An 18,859-nucleotide genomic window follows, 5' to 3' on the forward strand; every position below is an offset into this window, starting at 1 on the left:
AGCTCCCTGCTTGTGGCCTGGGAAAGCAGTAGAGGATGGCCCAAAGCCTTGGGACCCTGCATCTGTGTGGGAGACCCAGAAGAACCCCCGACCCTTGGCTTTGGATTGGCTCAGCTCCGACCATTGCAGCTGCTTTTGAGGGAGTGAACCAGTGAATGGAAGATCTTTCTGTATCTCCTTCTCTAGCTGTCTTTCCAATAAAAATAAAGTAATCCTTTCTAAAAATTAAAAAATGGAAGTCTTTAGAAAATAGAACAAGAATTGGAATCAAGGCACTCTACAGAAAGATAAATGATAAATGAAATAAAAATCATCAAGTAAATAGAAATAAGTAAAACTATTTCATAAAAACTACATGAATTGTCCTTCAGGATGATGCATCAACACGCTAAGTTCCTTTCACATTGAGATGAAAAAAAAAAAAAAGGGGCCGCTACTACCTAAAAACATGCAAAATCAACCATATTGAAGTATTCATATTTCTCATTATGAAAACTTGAGTATTGAAAAAAGCTGCATCTGCTAGAAGTCCTTTCACAGTTCAGATGAGGAATACGGTATGCACATCCTGCTGTCATCCCTCACAGTCTACTGCTGTGCACATCCTGCTGTCATCCTTATGGTCTAGTGGTGTGCACATCCTGCTTCCATCCCTTGCAGTCTACTGTAAGTTTTCTCTTGGAGTTGCTTCTAGTTTTTCACAGTTAAGAATAAAGCTGCAAGGAATGTCTTCATGCAGAATCTTTGTGCCCATATTTCACGGCCTCATGTCAAATTTCTGACCAGAGTTATTTATGAAAGGGTGTATCCTCATACGTTCTTGCTAGTTATGGCCAAATTACTTTTCTGAAATACTCTGTGCATTTTCACTAAAATTTACAAAGGATGAATAAGAGCTTTCTCTCTTAATATCACAGCAGTAACCAGTCCTCCCTACCTCCTCCTGCTCCTCCAGGCTTCTCTGCCTAACTCTTCCTTGCTGCTGATGTGGCTGTTTTCCAATATCTTACTAAAAACAAAAATCTAAGAAAATTCTAAAAGAATGAAAAAATGAGAACAGCAGATCATACCAAAGAAGCAACTCAGTACTGAGCACTGCGAGACACAGATAACCTCTACTGGGTGCCTGAAGGAACCCAGGCAGGGCCCAGATGGGAATCTCAGTAAGTAATGCTGGCTTAGTGCTCTATGCCCTGCAAGGCTAAGGGCAATGGGGACAGAATGGCACTGCGCCCTCCCAGCTCGGCTCCCCTCGCTGCTGTTCTGTGCTGCAAGCTGATGCTGGCAGGCTGCAGAGCTCTACTTCTGTTTCTCCCCTTCACAGCCCTTTGGAAACTCTCTTGAGGGAGTGAGCTAGAGCCATCCTAGGTCCCACCGTGTTGTTTTGCCATGGCTGCCCCCCACCTTGTAGCCACTGTCTTGAAACGTCATTGATTCTCGTATTTTCCTAGTTCTTGTTGGTCTTGGGTGGGAGGATAAATTCCTGTTACTCCAACTTGGCCCCAAGTAGAAGGCCTACCACATAGAATTCTGTTTTTGTAACTGTGACTGAGATCCTTTCCTATTATTTTCTTCTTTTTTTAAAAAAAAGACTTATTTTATTTTTAATTGGAAATTCAGATATACAGAGAGGAGGAGAGACAGAGAGGAAGATCTTCTGTCCCCTGGTTCATTCCCCAAGTGGCTGCAACAGCCAGAGCTGAGCTGATCTGAAGCCAGGATCTCGGAGTCTGTTCTGGGTCTCCCACGCTGGCACAGGGTCCCAAGGTGTTGTGCTGTCCTTGATTGCTTTCCCAGGCCACAAGCAGGGAGCTGGATGGGAAATAGGGCTGCCGGGATTAGAACCAGAGGCCATATGGGATCCTGGCACATGCAAGGCAAGGATGTTAGCTGCTAGGCTACCACACCAGGTGCAGAAAACTGGTTTTATGTTATGGAAGTTCAAGAGGAAATGGGAGGAATCTTCATCTCTTCCAAAAATTCAATTGTCAGTTGAGAAGACAAAGCACTAGGATTTCATTGCCTAGTATTTAGAATTTAAAGGATAGATGAAGAGTTCAATTGCCTTTTTTGTTTTTAAGTTTAAAGGGCAGAGAGAAAGACAGACACAAAGAGATCTTCCCTCTACCAGTTTACACCTCCAGTGCCCTCAATAGCTGGGACTGCACCATGTGGAAGCCAGAATCTGAGCACAGCCAGGTGTCTCATGTGCTCTTCATATCTGTCTCCAAGGGTGTGCACTGGCAGGAGGCTGGAATCAGAAGAGGGCTACACCTCAAACGTCTACACCCAGGCATGGGACGCAAGTGTCCTAGGGAGCGTTCTAACTACTGTACCATACATCTACCCCCCCATCCGCCCCCCAGGAGCTCGCTTTTTCAAATTATCTGAATAACAACATCCACATTTAGGGTTTCCAGAGTTCACTTCTCCTGGCAGAATATCAGTCCTTACAATTCCATTTGAATCCCCATTCCACAAAATTTGCTCTTTTCTCTTTATAGTGTTTTTAATGATTTATCTTTCAAATGGAAACTTTCTACTGAAGGCAGAACTATTTACCAATCTTATTTGCACACTACTTCCTGTTTCCCAGAGATGCTATACACTGGGGAGAAGTCAGGAAATAATAAACTGAGAGCTGTTTCCCATTGCATGGATGTCAGTAAGTCATTTCTTCATCATGCAATTCCAGTTATATCTTATTTTATCAAATAGATTTTATTTATCAAATATATCACAAAACAGCTCCTTAACAATAATATAATAATACGTCTTAGTTTGAAATCTTGAACAAACAACTGAAAAGATAGCCTTTGGCATTCTGAAAATTCTGATACTTTCAGACTCATGACCTAAAAAGTACCTTAATGAAATATAGTCACCGAGCACCATGATTTCTAGAATAGTTGAATGAATATGACCAATTTAACTGGTATTATTTTAGCCCAGGGTAGTGGCTTCCTGCCAGTACATCTCTCAACAGACTTTTTTCTATCTGGTGGTACTTTCATTAAAGGTATAAATCCATTTTAGATTCTTTAGACTAGATACCACACATTGTAAGTATTGTTTCTGTACATTTTAGTAAGCCATATTACTGACCACAAATCCTACCCACATTTGTCCACAAAAGTGTCATAGACTCCGAAGCATTGCACTTTCTATACCCTTGACAAATGCAATGTTAGTTCCAAGAACCATTCTCCTAAGAGCTATACTTATGTCGCTCCAAGAAATTGTAAAAACTTTTTCATTAACTCAGAAACCAATGAGTTCATTGGTCACAACCAGCACCATGGTGATCTCATTGCCTGATTTCACTTTTTGACGAAGAAAGTGTCAAAACCAGCTTGACGTGATTTTTTGATTCAAACAATGTTAGTAGTCATTGAGATGACTTCACCATAGCTTGAGGCTGGCGTATTTTACTGCTTTGTCTTGTTGTCTTAGACTGAATTCATTAAGAAGGACTATCAAGATTATGGCAAAAGCTGATATCCAGAGCCATTCAGGATATCATCATGGTGGTTGAGAGTGGTTAATCAGCTGTACAAGGGCTTCAGTCTTAGCTGTGAAATCAAAATATTGCAATAAAACTTTCCCTTGCTCAATAGTTCAAACTATTCTGTGGCATGTCAAAAACTTGCCTTTTGTCAAAGAATCACAGAAATGATGATTTAAGTCTGTGAGAGTGACTGAGCTCAGCCACTGACACAGCTCGTCTAATCATGAAAGAGAAAAGCAATGATTTTCCACAAAAGTATGCTGATGAATAGTAACAATGAGTAACCCCAGGCTCAACACTTTACAGTTTCTCAAGCTCCGTAAATCTGCACAACCAAGCCTCTTTTTTCTCTGTTCTACAATACTTGGGCATCTCAGCAGATTCCACTTCAGGCTCTGTGGACTTCCTATTTTTTTTTTTCCCAAACTCTTTGAAAAGTTCTTATCAGAAGTTATTCCACAGGGACCATTTACAGCACTTGACTTTTTGGTCACTTCGAAATCAGTTAGTAGGAGTTATTCTTTATCTCATCTACTATTTTTTTTTTATCTCATCTACTATTAATTAAGCATGACTTTGTATTTTTAGAACTTCATCTTTTTTCCCCCAAAATTAGTTATTTGAAAGTCAGAGATACAGAGAGAAGGCAGAAGGGAGAAAGAGGGAGAGAGAAGGAGAGAGAGAGGAGGGAAGAGAGAGAGGGAGAGTAGGAGAAAGACTGTCCATCTGCTGGCCCACTTGGGCCACATGGATTTGGGCCACGCCCTGCTGCCTTGCCAGGCACATTAACACGGAGCTGGACTGGAGCAACCGGGAACCCTTGACTGATTCCCACATGGAGGCCAGTGATGCAGACAGTGGCTTAATGTGCTATGCCACAGTGTTGCCGCCCGAAGGATGACTCTGATATGCATTTCGCTGGTTATGACGTTGTTGAATTTGAATATGATGCTTAAACATTTTGCTTATGCATAATCTGGTCATGATTAAACACATCTGTTTAACTTCGGCTCTCTGTCGAGTAGGACGGAATGACTTCCAGAGGCACACTTGAGTTACAGTTGTTAGATATTGATTTAAATAAAGCTTTATTTCCCAGAAGAAGAAAGCACAATGTTATTTTCTTCTATTAAAACTTCTGAAGTGGGTGCATTTTCATTTTCTTTTCTTATACTTAATTATGCACGCTTTTTTAAAAAAAAGATTTATTTATTTTATTGGAAAGTCAGATACACAGAGAAAAGGAGAGACAGACAGAAAGATCTTTTATGCATGGTTCACTTCCCAAGTGGCTGCAACGGCCTAAGCTGAGTCTATCCAAAAGCAGAAGTCAGGAGCGCCTCCAGGTCTCCCATGTGGGTGCAGGGTCCCAAGACTTTTTGGGCTATCCTCGAATGCTTCCAGGCCACAGCAGGGAGCTGGATGGAAAGTGGAGCAGGTGGGACATGAACCAGTGCCTTTATGGGAGGTTGGTGCATGCAAGGCTAGGATTTAGCCACTAGGCTATCGTACCGTGCCCCAATGATGTACTCTTGAACTCATTCTTGATATCGTCTTTAGTTCTCTGAGTATCCTATTACATTAGTTTTTAGTTTTGGTTAAAAGTTCCTGGCACTGAAAAGCTGCCATGGACATTTGACTGACTTCCCTGTTGGCTCTGAAACGTACCTGGTGTTGTAAATGATGAGTCATCCCAGCATAGCTCACATGGATGCACAGACACACATGTGCACATGCGCATGTACACACCACAAAGAAACACCAAGTAAGAAATATACATACTCCTTGAATTTGCGCTATGTCTGTGGCTAGTGTCGTGGTCAAGGCTCCCGTGTTGTTTTCCTTCTCATCGAACCAGGCGATGTCCTGGGGAAGGGAAAATTAAGGGATTTTTTATCCAACAATCTTCTCTGGCTTGTGAGTTTTGCTCTAGCAAGTCAGAAGGCGTTTACCTGCCTCCTCACTTGTGTGTACTTAACTCCCCTAGATACCTTAGATCAAAGAACTTATGCCAACAACATCTTTATCTAGGTATAAAACAAATACTTTGGGGTCTTGTTGTATTACAATTTTCTACAATGTGGGCACCGGTTTTAATCCCAGTGGCCCTGCTTCCATCCAGCTCCCTGCTTGTGGCGTGGGAAAGCAGTCAAGGACAGCCCAAAGCCTTGGGACCCTGCACCCGTGTGGGAGATCTAGAAGAAGTTCCTGGCTCCTGGCTTTAGATCAGCACAGCTCTGGCTGTTGTGGCCACTTTGGGAGTGAACCAGCAAATGGAAGATCTTCCTTTCTGTCTCTCCTCCTATATGTATATCAGACTTGCCAATAAAAAAATAAATCTTAAGAAAAATGCGATAGTTTTGAACCACCAAGTAATTGGTCATGTTATTCCACAACTGTGGAGAGAATACACAGTGAAGCAAAACACATCACAATTAAAAAAAAATTCAGATTTTTTCCACTTAATTGAATGATATAATTCTATATATTTCTCTCTTTTTAAAAAAACTGCCAATTTTTATTTCTTTGACAGAGAAGAGAAAGATCTTCCATCTACTGTTCATTTCCAAATGCCTACAGCAGCCAGGCTAGGCTGGGATGGAAAGCCGGGTGTTCAACACTGTCCTCCATGAGCCATCGCTACTGCCTCCCAGGCTGTGCATAAGCAGTAACATGGAATCAGGAGCCGAACTGGTCTTGGACGTGGACACTCTGATGGGAAATGCGAATGTTCCTACAGTGTCTTAGCTGCCATGTCAAACACATGTTCCTCTCCTTCTCTTTGGCATTGTATCTGACACCTCACATTGCCCTCTTAGCTTGCTGGCATCAGGCTATGGGAGAAGCTAAAATGGTAGCAGGCTGTGAAACCCAAACTGTCAGGGACTATGCCCCCTAAAGAAGGGGCTGGAGCAGGAACGCAAGCCAACGAAGCTTAGCTCTATAACCCGTCTGAATTTCAATAGCAGAGAGAGCATTTCTGAGCCTGAGACATTCTCATGTCCTTTTATTCTCCACTGGATGTTGCCTTCCATTCTTTTCGATCTACTTTGTGGATTAAAGCCACAGAGTGGAGATTGTCTCTGCAAAATGGTTTATTTTTATGCTGTTGAGAATGAAAAAACCATGGGCTCAATGCAGTCCAGCAGGACACTGAGGCCCAGGCAGGTCTCGCAGTGTTGCCAACTAAAAAGACAAAAGCTCCGCAGACCGAAGGCTGTGACTTAACCTTGCAGTCACGTTGGAGGGAAATCTTGGGAAGGAATGTGACAGGAGCGAGTGTGGGCACGGTACTGGCATGACAGCAGCACTCTGTGGACTACTGTGTTGCGCAGGTATCCCAATAAACTCAGCGTCCAAACTTGCCCTTTCCAATTGTTGCCTATGAGTCCTAACCCCAGCCAAGAGTGTACAGAGTGAAGGCACGTCAACAAGACTGGAAGGTGCTACTCACATCGTAACAGATAGTCTCTCTAATTAGCTCATGCAATCTACTTTTTAATTGTTTCTAGATTCCAATGTGACATAGGATGCATGAAGGAATTTTTGATACAGTATCAAATAAAAAGCAAAGAAGGAGCTGGTTATTAATGAGCACCTTCCTCATTCTGTTACGATACCGTGCCGCAGCAGAACATGTAGGGTCCACATGTGCATGTCTTGCTCATCATCCTGTGTTCAGTTAGCACCATGTTCGACAAACTTGCTTTTCCACGAGCCAGCAACTGTACACCCTAGACTGTTGTCCAGCAGAGGCAGTATCTGCCAAAACATTTGGCAGAGATTCCGGAACCTAGCTGGTGCTGATTGAAAATTAGCTTGCTTTTCCTCTTCCTCAGAGTGAAATAAATGTTAAGTAAGGTCACCCAGCTTTTGGATACTCACAGACAGGTCCAAGTTTCCCTCCCCAGTAATTGTAACCGAAGTAAAAATTACGAATGCTCCATGATAAGTGCTTGGTATGTATTTTCTCCTTTTATCACCAGAACAACTCTATGTACTATGCTGATGCACGTTTTATAAAATGAGGAGATGGAGGGACTGAGAGATTAATTGTCAGGGACTCACAGCTGATAAATGCTTAGGTCAGCATTTCAACCTTAGCAAAAGGAGGTCAGATTTTAACCCTTTGTCTTGTTCTGTCTCCCACCTGACTGAAGAAGCACAGTGGTTGAATTTTCTTGCCTGCCCCGCCGACTGCAGGCTGAGTCACCTCAAATCAAGGAGGCCATAACTGCTCACCATAAGGGCTATCATTTTTATGTGTCAAAGACCCTCCTAAAGTCCTAGCTGATGTAGATAAAACTGAACTTCCCATTTGTTCAGAAACCCTATAGTTCTTTAGGTCAATGCTAGCATGATTGGAGTGAGCACTTAGTCTAGTGGTTAAGGTGCCCTTTATGACACCTGCAGCCCATGTAGGAGTCTGAGGACCTTAGCTCTGCTCTGCTGCTGATCCCAGCTTCTTATTGATGCAGATCCTAGGAGGCAGTGGTGATGGTTCAAGCGTTGGGTCCCTGTCACCCTGTGGGAGACCTGGATTTTGTTCCTGGCTTCTAGTTGTGCCTGGTCCAGCCCTGGTGGTTGTAGATATTTACAAAGTAAGTTAGGAGTGGGAGCTGTCCCTGGGTTTCTCTGTCTCTCACATGATAAAACAGAAGAGGAAATACAGACTCAGAAACACAAAGGACAATACATTATTTACAACTTTGGATGTCAGCAACATTTAGCATATTCTTTCAACTGGAAGAACTTCCAGTGATCATATACTTAGATTTAATGCCTACAAAAAGACCACACCTGATTCTATAAATGCCTCCATCTCAGATGACATTTCAACGTGGTTATAAAAAGCACCGCAAGCCCTAGCATGCATGCTAAGCCTTCAGGCTCTTATCTTAGGCTGAAAACCAGGTAGCTAGAGCTAGGCAAAGCCACTGTGAGGAGCCTCCCTGAAATAGACAAGCCAAGATGATGAAAATACATGACAAAGACCATGTGTGCTCTCCTAAAAGGCAACAGGAGAAGCTGGGAGAAAGCTGAAGGCTGGAGTGGGAAGACGATGGTGTCTGGAAGGGGACTCGGTTGAACTCAAGCAGTTTCGTAAGCTCTGCTTGGCCTCACAAGGCTTCTGTGTGTGTCTCCTATGGGAGTGCATGGATTAGAGCGATCTCAAGGGCTGGGGCTGTGTTCTCCAAGGCCCTTGTTTGTCCCAGCGTTGCTGTGTCTAAGGCCAGCCAAAGAGTCCTGACCAGTAGTAGGCAGTAGTTCCGCCAACAGAGATCACGTTCAAAGTTACACTTGGGAAAAATTAAAATTTTTATTCTCCTGGATAAAAACACTAAGCCATTCAGGAAACATTTAACATCTGTTCTAGAAGTTTAAAATAAAATGCTCTTGAACAGAAAAAAAAAAGTAAAACTTTTTTTTGTAAAACTAACAACAACAAAAGCAGAAATTGTAAACAAGGGTGAAAAGTATAAAGTGAGTGGGGATGTGGGTTCAGCCACAGCTCAAGACACCAGCATCCCGTGGGAATGCTGGTTTGATTCCTGGCTGCTCCACTTCTGCTCCAGCTTGCTGCTTAAGAGTCTGGGAATGCAGTAGAAGGTGGCCTAAATACGTAGGTCTCTACTGCCCATATGGGAGACCAGGAAGGAGTTCTGGCTTTGGCATTTGTGGAATGAAGAGCTCTTTCTGTCTTTCCAAATCTCCCTCTTTCTGTCGCTCTGCTTTCTAAATAAATAGGTAAAAAGCCGTTATAAAGTCTCACTTTATTTAAAAGCATCAGGTGTTCATGCCTGAAAAAAACGGCTACAGATTGAATGTGACAGGTGTGTGCAGGCAGTGCACTGATTTATGGCCCTGCCAGCAGACTTTTTGTTGTCCTGGACTGAGGAGTGTCTCCAGATGTGCAGCAAGAACCAGAGCCAGGATGTTTTCCCACAGTTGATGTCGGGCACCCACAATTATACAACACATTGGGAATAAAACAGGAAACACTTAACACAGTACACTGACCTGGTACAACATGGCTTTAAATGCCAAATGTCGTAATCTCAGGGTCAAATTTTCTCCTGCTCTGCCGTAAAATAATCCCTGAAAAGACAAGAAGACGACCAGCATTTAGTCTGACCTCTCGTTTCTATTTCTTTGTAAGCATTAAGTTCTTTGGTTTTCAGCTTGAATAGAGAGGATGAGTTGTCACCCTTACAGCTGTTTAACCCATTCAAAGATTACCTGCATGAAGTAACTGACAAAGCAGACACCACCCAGGACGACAAATATTAGGGAATAAACCTCTGCATCATGCTTCAGTGCGGTTTGGTCATCATGTTCGAACAACTGAAAAAGAAGAGGTTTTTGTTGTTTTGTTTTCATTAGTGTTTGGAGGAAGATTTAAAAGAAACACAAAAGCAACTGTGATGATTCTATGCATCAGGATTTTTGGATAAATTTCAGCATTAGAATAAGACTACACATATGTTTCTGCATGAATAGAGTAGGCCTTTATTCAATTGCCTGCATTCATTACATTTATTTTTAAAAAAGTAATTTCCTTTAAATTTGCTCGCTTGAACTATGTAAACATGGAATTAGACAAATGAGCCATCGCTATGCTATTCAAACAGTATATTTTCAGAGAAGCCCCATTTTGCTTGAATTATTATTTCTAATAACTCAAACTTCTTACTATTCCTTGACTTAGCAATACTTACAATGTTACACCTTGACATGTGTCTGTATAAAATGTTCTGGAAATTAGGGATTAAATGCAGATTGGCATTCATATTGTCTGGACATAGCTGTACCAAGTCAGGCAGCCTGGGAATTAACATGGAGCTAGGACAATGCTCAAATCTACCACCCATCCTGGGTCCCTGGGCACAATCTCAAACTTGTATTTCCTTGCCCTGGCTAGTAATACAAAATTGCCACTGTTTGAAGAGTTGGAGGGAGATTGGTTGCATTATGGCTGACAGGGTACTGGTTAGACAGTCAGCAGGCACCCTTGAACATTTCACAGTAGAGACGGGCTCACCCTGATAACATTGGTTAATTGTGGGTCCCAAGCTATCGGCAACCACTGGAAGCCCCACTTGTCACCCCTTGCTGATCAGAGGTCATGCTTTCTTTAAAACTGCTCAGTGTGTTAGTATATCAGTTTTACTTACAGTTATAATTTTGGCAAAAATGATGGAAAATATCGGATGAACAGTCCCATTGAGAACAGAAGCCACTGTACCCAGAACCACCAAATGCCATTCGGGTTTGTTTAGTTTAAAAATCTTGAAAAGAGAAACTTCAGGAAGACTTGTCTGTGAATAAGAATACCTTGGTTAGAAACCATGCTTCATGGCATAGGGAAACCTGGAGAAGTTAGCCAACAATAAACAGAACCAAGATGTGAAATATCGTCTATCACATCAGAGTAGAAAGATTTCTCACAAAATGTTCACTGTCCCAATTAGTAGTGATGACTCCAAAACATAAAGAAGCCTAATGCCAAAGGGAATCTACTTGTGCAGTATCATATTCTGTGGCTATCATTATAAGCATCCAAAGTAGCTTACGTGTTTTGATAGCTAAGAATCCCTGAAAGAAAATCTTCTGAGCTCTTGTTAAACAAGGCTGACTAGAACTCTAGAAAAGGGCAAAGTCTGTAATTTAAACAGAAGGTACAAAAGTTAAAAGAGTTAAAGCTTGAATGTTTTCTACTTTCCCAATTTCTTTTTAAAAAAAAAAATTATTTGAGAGGGAGATAGAGAAAGGAAGAAAGTGAGAGACAGACACAGAAAGAAGTCTTCCATCTTCTGGTTTACTCCTTGAGTGCCTGCAATTGGCCAGAGAGAAGGCAGGCCAAGGTGAGAGGCTGGGAGCTCCATCTGGGTCTCCCTCGTGGGTGGCAGGGACTCACATGCTTGAGCCAAAGCCTGCTGCCTTGCAGGGTGTGCACTGGGAGGACCCGCAAGTTGGGAGCAGAGCTAGGATGCTAGCTCAGGCACTTGAACAAGGAATCCTAACTTGTATGTGGTAGACCAGATGCCTGTCCTAAGTTTCATTTCTATTTGTGTGTGTGTGTGTGTGTGTGGGGGGGGGGGTTATGTTTACAAGTAGGATGCCATAATACATGAGCATATTATTTATTTTCTTCATCTTTTCAGGATTTTATAAGATTATTTTTTAGAATTTAGTGCAACCTGCTATTGGCCATCTATAAGTAGGCACTGCTGCTGAGTTAATAGAAAAGAAATGTATCTTCCAGCTCTTCTGCGGACACAGGGAGATTGACTTGGGAGCCAGAGGTCATGAAAACCATTTCTTTCTCTCTCAGTATTTGTCATGTATTATTTTTAGAAACTTTCAACATCTTGTGAAAAACTTTGAAAAGGAAAATTAGGCAGTGAACTCTTGGGCGTCTCTTATGTTAAAACTATCTCATGACATTGACTCCTGAAGAACTGACATTTCTGAAAGTGATTGTCAGAAAATTCCTTAGGGAAGACTGTAAAGTCGTTTATAATTCCTGCTGCCATTTTTGTCTGGTGGCTGGAAGGTACCTCTGTTATTGTTAGACTAGGTCTTTTCCAATGCAAAGGCCTTTATATTCTGTTTCTAGAAGAGCTAGGCTGCAGTGATACTCTAGGTGGCTTACTAATTTGACCGCATCTGTCATATTTTGTGTTGAAGTTTTTTTAAAGCTTGTTGTGGTAAAGAACCCAACTTAGGTGACTGTCCAGAAGACCAAAGCTGCACACCCACTTTTGTCAGGTACCGAATACCGAGCTACATGCTCTATAAAACTATCCCGGTTTATAATGAAATCAGGGCATAGCATATCTCAGAAAACATCACCAGAACACGGGGGAGAGCCATGTTTATTTGATTTGCAGAACAATCTGAGTTATATAAATCATTGAAAGATGTCCTTGGCTTCTAGAAAAATATACATTTATGGGGCTTAAAATGGATGCATTTTAAATAGTGTTTTCAAGCTAGAAAAGAATAAGATGTAAGAATAAAATCAGGCAAAAACAAAATGAAAAACTCAACAGAAGCATAAGATTCTGAGTTACCCAAATATGTTACAGATCCTAACATATTTTAAAATAAGCCAATGTAAAAGCATGAAAAAATGATTTTGTGATTTTGTAAAAGAGATATGAAAGAGTTGTAAAATGTGGGAAATCATTCCGGGGTCTCTGCTTGCTACCTGGTGGCCTAGAGTTTACCTACCCTAAGGCATAACTTCCAGCCCCATATACAGAACGTGACCTCTGACATTATTGGAAAGTTAACAGATTAACCTTTTAGCCAATCACAGGGTCATTATTGGGTGAAGAGACTACCTGAAAAGCCCCACCCTCCCTTTCCGTAAACCTTTATAAACCTTGAACTTGTGCTGAATAAATGGACATTCCTCACCAGAACTCCAGTGGTTCTTAACAGTCGAAGAACACTGTTGCCTCACCCTCAGTGACCTTGGGGCCTGCTGGTGGACTTAAACCTCGAGAGTAAGACATTCTCCTAGAGAATTTAAAATTTAATGTTGTGTATTTCAGAGTTTTACTGAGTTCTAATTTTGATACAACTAACCTTATTTATTTGAAAGGTAGAGTGAAGAGGGGAAGAGAGAGTCAAAGGGAGAAAAAGAACCTTCCACACTGTGCTTCTCTACTGCAGATGCCTGCCATAACCACTGAGCCAGGACCTGAGCAAAAGCCAAGCACCTGAAACCTTGACCAGTCATTCCAAGATGGGATGTGAGGGTCTCAATTAGTGCCTTCATCTGTTGCCTGGCAATGCCCATCCCTAATACGTGTTTTCCTATAGTGCTTCCTGCACAGTGTCGAACAAATTCACGTCTTATGTTCTAGGGTTTTTTGCTATTGGATATAGCATTTACTTTTCTCTGTATGCTTTCTTAAAATTTTAAAACAAACTGATAGAAAAGAAAAAAAAAAACTGTGTGAATGCTATTAGGCACCATATACCTAAAGGAAATGAACTGTTTCTAAACTTAAAGGCAATAGACTGGCAATGCCAGAGCAAGGTAGAGCAAGGGACTGGGGGCAGAATATTCAGGGGCTTCTGGCAGCCACCTGACGTAAGACACACCAGGCACAAGAGTGAGCAGGAAGACAGGAGCGCATCCAGGGGTTGGGGTTGATGTGAAGTATCTGTCAGACAACAAGGCTGAACTGGGATAGAAATAATGAGGCTCTAACTGCAAGCAGAGACTGCAGAGGGAGTCTGAAGGTTTGAAGCCAGGTGACTTGGTGGCATCTGGGAGAAAAGAGCAGAGGGACAAGCACCCCTTCCCCACGTGCCTGTCGCTGATTGGGTGGTGCTCTAGGACAAGAGAACTGGGCCATGACTGTGGGATCTCCCTTCCATCCAGGCAGTGTGGTGAGTTTCTGTTATTATGTGACTCACGTGAATCTTGAGGCTTCTGACGTTTGAAGATGCCCATCTCCCACAGCAGAGTCCCTGGCTTGAGTGCCTGGCTCTGGCCCCCACATCCCAGCTGCCTGCCAACGTGGACTCTAGGAGAGAGCTGGTGATGGCATTAGTGATTGGGATCCTGCCACCCAGATGGGGGTTCCAGGCTGAGTTCCCAGCTCCTACCTTCTGTTCAGTGTGGTTATTTGTAGGCATTTGGGGAATGAACTAATAGATGGGAGATCTGTCTTCTGTCTTTCTTTACCTCTTGAATGAAGAAAAGATTAACCTTGAACTTCACTTGCAGGGGCCTTACCACACTTCCCGAGGCATATTTTACCCCACGGATCCCTCAAAGGAGTGAATAATGCAATGGTCTCCTGAGATATTTTTATCCCTGTAAGATTCTCTGTCGGAAAGGCAGTCTTCTTGGACAAAGAGTCACTGGAATGCGAGAGTCAAGTTTGGAAAAGACAGATTTTGTGAACTTAGGCCTTTAGTGATGTTTTGTGAATTGAGTGCTCTAATAATCACAAGTACATTCTCAACTTTATAAGGATTAAATTAAAATTGGGGAGCACGTGGGCAAAACTGGCTGATGGTTGAACTGTTACCTGTTTGTGCTGGGTGGATTCCTCAGACCTGCCTGTGACGTCTGGCTTGATGCTCTGCGTAGGGCACAGAGGGGCTGAGCTGGCATTTATTTCAGTGGAACTTGGTCTTGACTCCATTTCGTCATCTGCTTCTCTGATATCCTAAAATGAGGAGCACACAGGTTATCAGGATGACACCTTAAGAACACAAAGGAACTTTATGTTACTGCCATCGCTATAGAAAACAGCAAGTTCTTCCCCAATTCTTGTTTTCAAGCTTGATGATTGATAGCTAATATGTCTGACTTTTACTAAAATATTAGTGGCTGAGGATAGCTTGCTTGACTGACAATAACTTGTTGTGCCTTCTTTATTGAATGGAGAAAACAATGTCGTAATTCTAAGCAATTAGACCACTAGCAAGGAAAGGTCTTAGTAAGAGTAGCTTTTGGAGGCTTAGGATCCACATTCTGATCCCTTCTGGCTATCCTTTGCAGTACTTACAAATTCCTGACATAGAGCTACGAACCTACATGTGAGGCTGAGAGAGAACTTGGCAGACAGTCATGATTTCCAGGTTTGCTGCTGTTCATTCAGCACTGACCAGCAAGCAGAACTCGGGGTGAGGATTTGGCCTGACAGTTAAGACCCCAGCTAAGACATCTGCATTCCAAAGCTGAGTGCCTGGGCTCGGTATGCACCTGCAGTTTCCTGAAAGCAGATACTGGCAAGTGCCAAGTGATGCCTCAAGGTGAGTCCCTGCTCCCCACATGGGAGAGAGCTGGATTGAGTTCACACTTCCTGGCTCCTAGCTTCAGTTTCTTTTTTTAAAAAAAAATTTATTTTATTTGTTTGAAAAAAGAAGAGAGAGTGAGAACAAGCTTCCACCACTGGTTTATTTCCTAAATGGCCACAAATAGCTGGAGCCGGGTCAGTCTGAAGCCAGGAGCCAGGAGCGTCTCTGGGTCTCCCACAGGACTGCAGGGGCTCAAGCACTTGGGTCATCCCCCACTGCCTTCCCAGGCACATAGGCAGGGAGCTGGATTGGAAGTGCAGGAGCTAGGACTTGAACTGGTACCCATAGAAGACACTGGTGCCAGAGGCAGTGGCTTAACTCGTTGTGCCAATGCGGGCTTCTCCTTTTAAGTTTATAAGTGGATTCTTCTTGTCTCTCTAGGTAGCAGTAGCAAACAGGTCAGTGTTTAAAAAAGGAATCTCTTGTTCATGTAGATAACACTGATGTTATGCTGACTGTGTAACACTAAGTACGAATATTATATTTGCTCATTAAAAAAAGATTTATTTATTTTTCTTGGAAAGTCAGATATACAGAGAGGTCCTTCATCTGCTGGTCCTTCATCTGCTGGTTTATTCCCCAAGTGGCTGCAACAGCCAGAGTTAAACCAATCTGAAGTCAGGAGCCAGGAGCTTCCTTCGGGTCTGGTGCAGGGTCCCAAGGCTTTGGGCCATTCTTGGCTGCTCTCCCAGGCCACAAGCAGGGAACTGGAAGGGAAGTGGAACAGCTGGGACATGAACGGTGCCCATATGGGATCACAGTGCATGCAAGGTGAGGACTTAAACCCTAGGCTGCATGCTGGGCTCAGTTGTTCATTTAGTTTTAATAATTAAATTGTATGTTGACATCTGGGTGCACATAATTGAAGTACTTGAAGAACATTAGCTAATTTTGAATAAAGTACTTAGAATTTTTATGCATTTACATCATACACTATTGTTTCTTCTACATCATAAACCTTTTCCCATAAGACTTAATTATGAACTCTTAGTTTAATCTTAATAAAGATTAAAGCTATGTTATTTCAGAGAAATATCTGAGAATTATAACCTTAAAAATATTAAATAGGGTTAATTTGACCATTTCTATTTTCTCTTATTGCTACTCAGATTAGTTTGAAAATATTGAACTTAAAACTTCATAAATCCATAATCCTACTGTGAAATGTCAAACAAGATCTCATTTTTATTTGTAAAGGACATGGGAAATATGGACTAGTATGAAAATGAAACCAGGAGCAGGTAATTTTCAAATCAATGTCAGAATGTGTTTTCAGTTTTTTAAAGCTGTGATTGTTTCACAGAAATACTTCCAGCCTTAGGAAAAAGACAGGATTTGGAATTTGAAGTTAAGCATTTATTAAGATGATGGAAAGTCATAACATTTTTAATATCCCAATTTGCAAATAAAACATTAACAAAACAAAAAAACAGAATGTTGAAGAAGAAAACTTCAGCAGAAAGGGGGTTGAAATGAATGATCTGTAGAGGAGTCCCTAAACAAAGGACCTGCCTTCCAGGTGCAGAGATGAGGCGGGGCGAGGACCGACAGGATGGCTGCAGACTCATCCTGTGATGTGTGTTACAGTGTGGGGGGCTCAGGGTGCATGCAGAAACGGGAGCTCTGGAGAGCAGAAGCTGACCGTGCCTCCTGCATCGTCATGCCTCCTCCTGGTCGCCCTGTGCTCGCCTTGCACCTTCCAGCCTTTGCGGCTCTCCATGATACTTCCTTGAGCAGGGCAGGCATCTCTCCCATCACTCTTGCTTCTTAGGTCTACCTTGCAGCAGCTATTTCGCACAGTTTTACCTCGGTTTCTGTATTAGTTCTTTAAGGAGGGATTGTGTATTGCATTTTTTGTTTTCAGTCTTAACAACAGAGCACATCCTATCGAATTAGCTTTCCCCAGATCTGCCACTCACACAACTGCTGAAACCCGTGTGTCCTCTTTCTGGTGGATGCCAGCGTGCCTGTGCCTGGCAGCCTTTACACCTTCAGCACTTCATGTAGCCCAAGGGTGAGGACATGAAACACTCCCAGGAACCATCGATCCACCTTGGTTATCTTATAAAACTCGAGCTTGTAATGTGGGACAAAACCCCCTTATAAAACATGGAGTAAGCATCACCTGTGACATTGCAAGTGAGTAGTAGAGTCCCTTTTTTGCCATGAGGTCCCCATGCGTCCCACTCTCCACCACCATCCCGTCCCTTAGGGCGACGATCGCATCTGCACTTCGAACAGTGGAAAGCCGGTGAGCCACCACGATGGTAGTCCGACCTTTGCTCGCCTACGAAAGAGAAGTGCAGAAAGTTAAGACAGATTAGTAGGAAAAACAAGTCTACTTCTCTTATATTTAAGGAAACCTTTTTGCAATATTATCTTAAATACCGAAGAATCTCATCTTGGGATATAGAAATTCAGAAACTTATGTATTGGGAAAGCCACCAGAGAACTGAACCAAAAGAGACACAGAGCGTTAATTTCCAAATGGCTGATTTTGTAAAACCACGGGATCTTAGCAAAAAGAACCTAAGGACCGTTTCTCTTCTCGGGCACCTAGCTGATACTCAGAATAACTCAAAGTAAAGAAGTAACTTATACTTAATCATTTCATCTGTATCACAGGGATGTTCCTAATTCAGTTGGGTGAAGACTCAAAGTCATATGTTGTTTTTGGCAAGGATCATAAAAACGAGAAAAAACAGACAGTATTCCCCAGGGCATTTTCACAGAGCGAAGACACTCAGACCAAGAAACCAATCGTTGCAGAGCCCCGAAGCCCTGTGCTGGCTTTCCTCCAGTTACTATTAGCACTTAACCACACCAAGGGTGACCACCACCCTGACTCCTAACAGCACAGATCAGCTTTGATTTTTTAAAAATGTGACTTACATAAATAAGTTCTTGTACTGTATATTCTTCTGTGACTGTTATTTTGACATTATCCATTTCAAAATGGATATGGTTTAATTTTTAAATCTGCGTGGAGATCGTTCTTACTTAGGAGATACAGTGTCATATTTTGATGCATGCAAACAATATGCAATGATTAAATTGAGATAATTAGCATATCCATTACTGCAAACAGTATTATTTGTGTTGTGAGCACTTTCGTTTCCATAGAGGCTATGTCATTTTGCATTCCTCTCACTAATATCTAGAGATTCCAAATTTTCCACATCCTTGCCAACATTTATTTGTCTTTTATGATAGTTATCCTAACAGATATGAGGAGACAGCATGTTGAGATTTTGATTTGCAGTTTCCTGATGATTAGTGTGGTTGATAGTCTTCTTAAAATCTGCTGTTTTTTTTTGTATGACTTCTTTGGGGTGATGTGTTTATAAGACTTTGTCGTTTTTAGTTGGATTATTATTATTGCTACAGATTTGCAAACATTCCTTATATATTTGCCGTTTTAATACCCTGTTGGATATCTGGTTTCAAAATGTTTTCTCCCATTCTGCAAGGATCCTTTGTTGTGTAGAAGCTTTTCACTTGATGAGGCTGTATTTGTCT

The 18,859-nt window shown here is 42.1% G+C and overlaps 1 protein-coding gene across 2 annotated transcripts in view; it reads right to left on the reverse strand.

Moving 5' to 3' along the window:
- Window positions 1–18,859, reverse strand: part of ABCB5 (ATP binding cassette subfamily B member 5) — a 78,490-nt gene that overhangs the window by 23,955 nt on the left and 35,676 nt on the right. For both annotated transcript variants that reach the window (XM_040964815.1, XM_040964814.1), the window contains exons 14-19: window positions 17,466–17,627; window positions 14,566–14,706; window positions 10,684–10,827; window positions 9,749–9,853; window positions 9,530–9,607; window positions 5,291–5,374 (exon numbers count right to left, since the gene is read on the reverse strand). In XM_040964815.1, coding sequence (XP_040820749.1) covers window positions 5,291–5,374; window positions 9,530–9,607; window positions 9,749–9,853; window positions 10,684–10,827; window positions 14,566–14,706; window positions 17,466–17,627 — 714 coding nt within the window. The remainder of the gene's footprint in view (window positions 1–5,290; window positions 5,375–9,529; window positions 9,608–9,748; window positions 9,854–10,683; window positions 10,828–14,565; window positions 14,707–17,465; window positions 17,628–18,859) is intronic.

This window comes from Ochotona curzoniae, unplaced genomic scaffold (assembly GCF_017591425.1).
Source record: "Ochotona curzoniae isolate NIBS_2020 unplaced genomic scaffold, NIBS_Ocur_1.0 scaffold_3835, whole genome shotgun sequence".
In the NCBI taxonomy this organism is placed as follows: Eukaryota; Metazoa; Chordata; class Mammalia; order Lagomorpha; family Ochotonidae; genus Ochotona; species Ochotona curzoniae.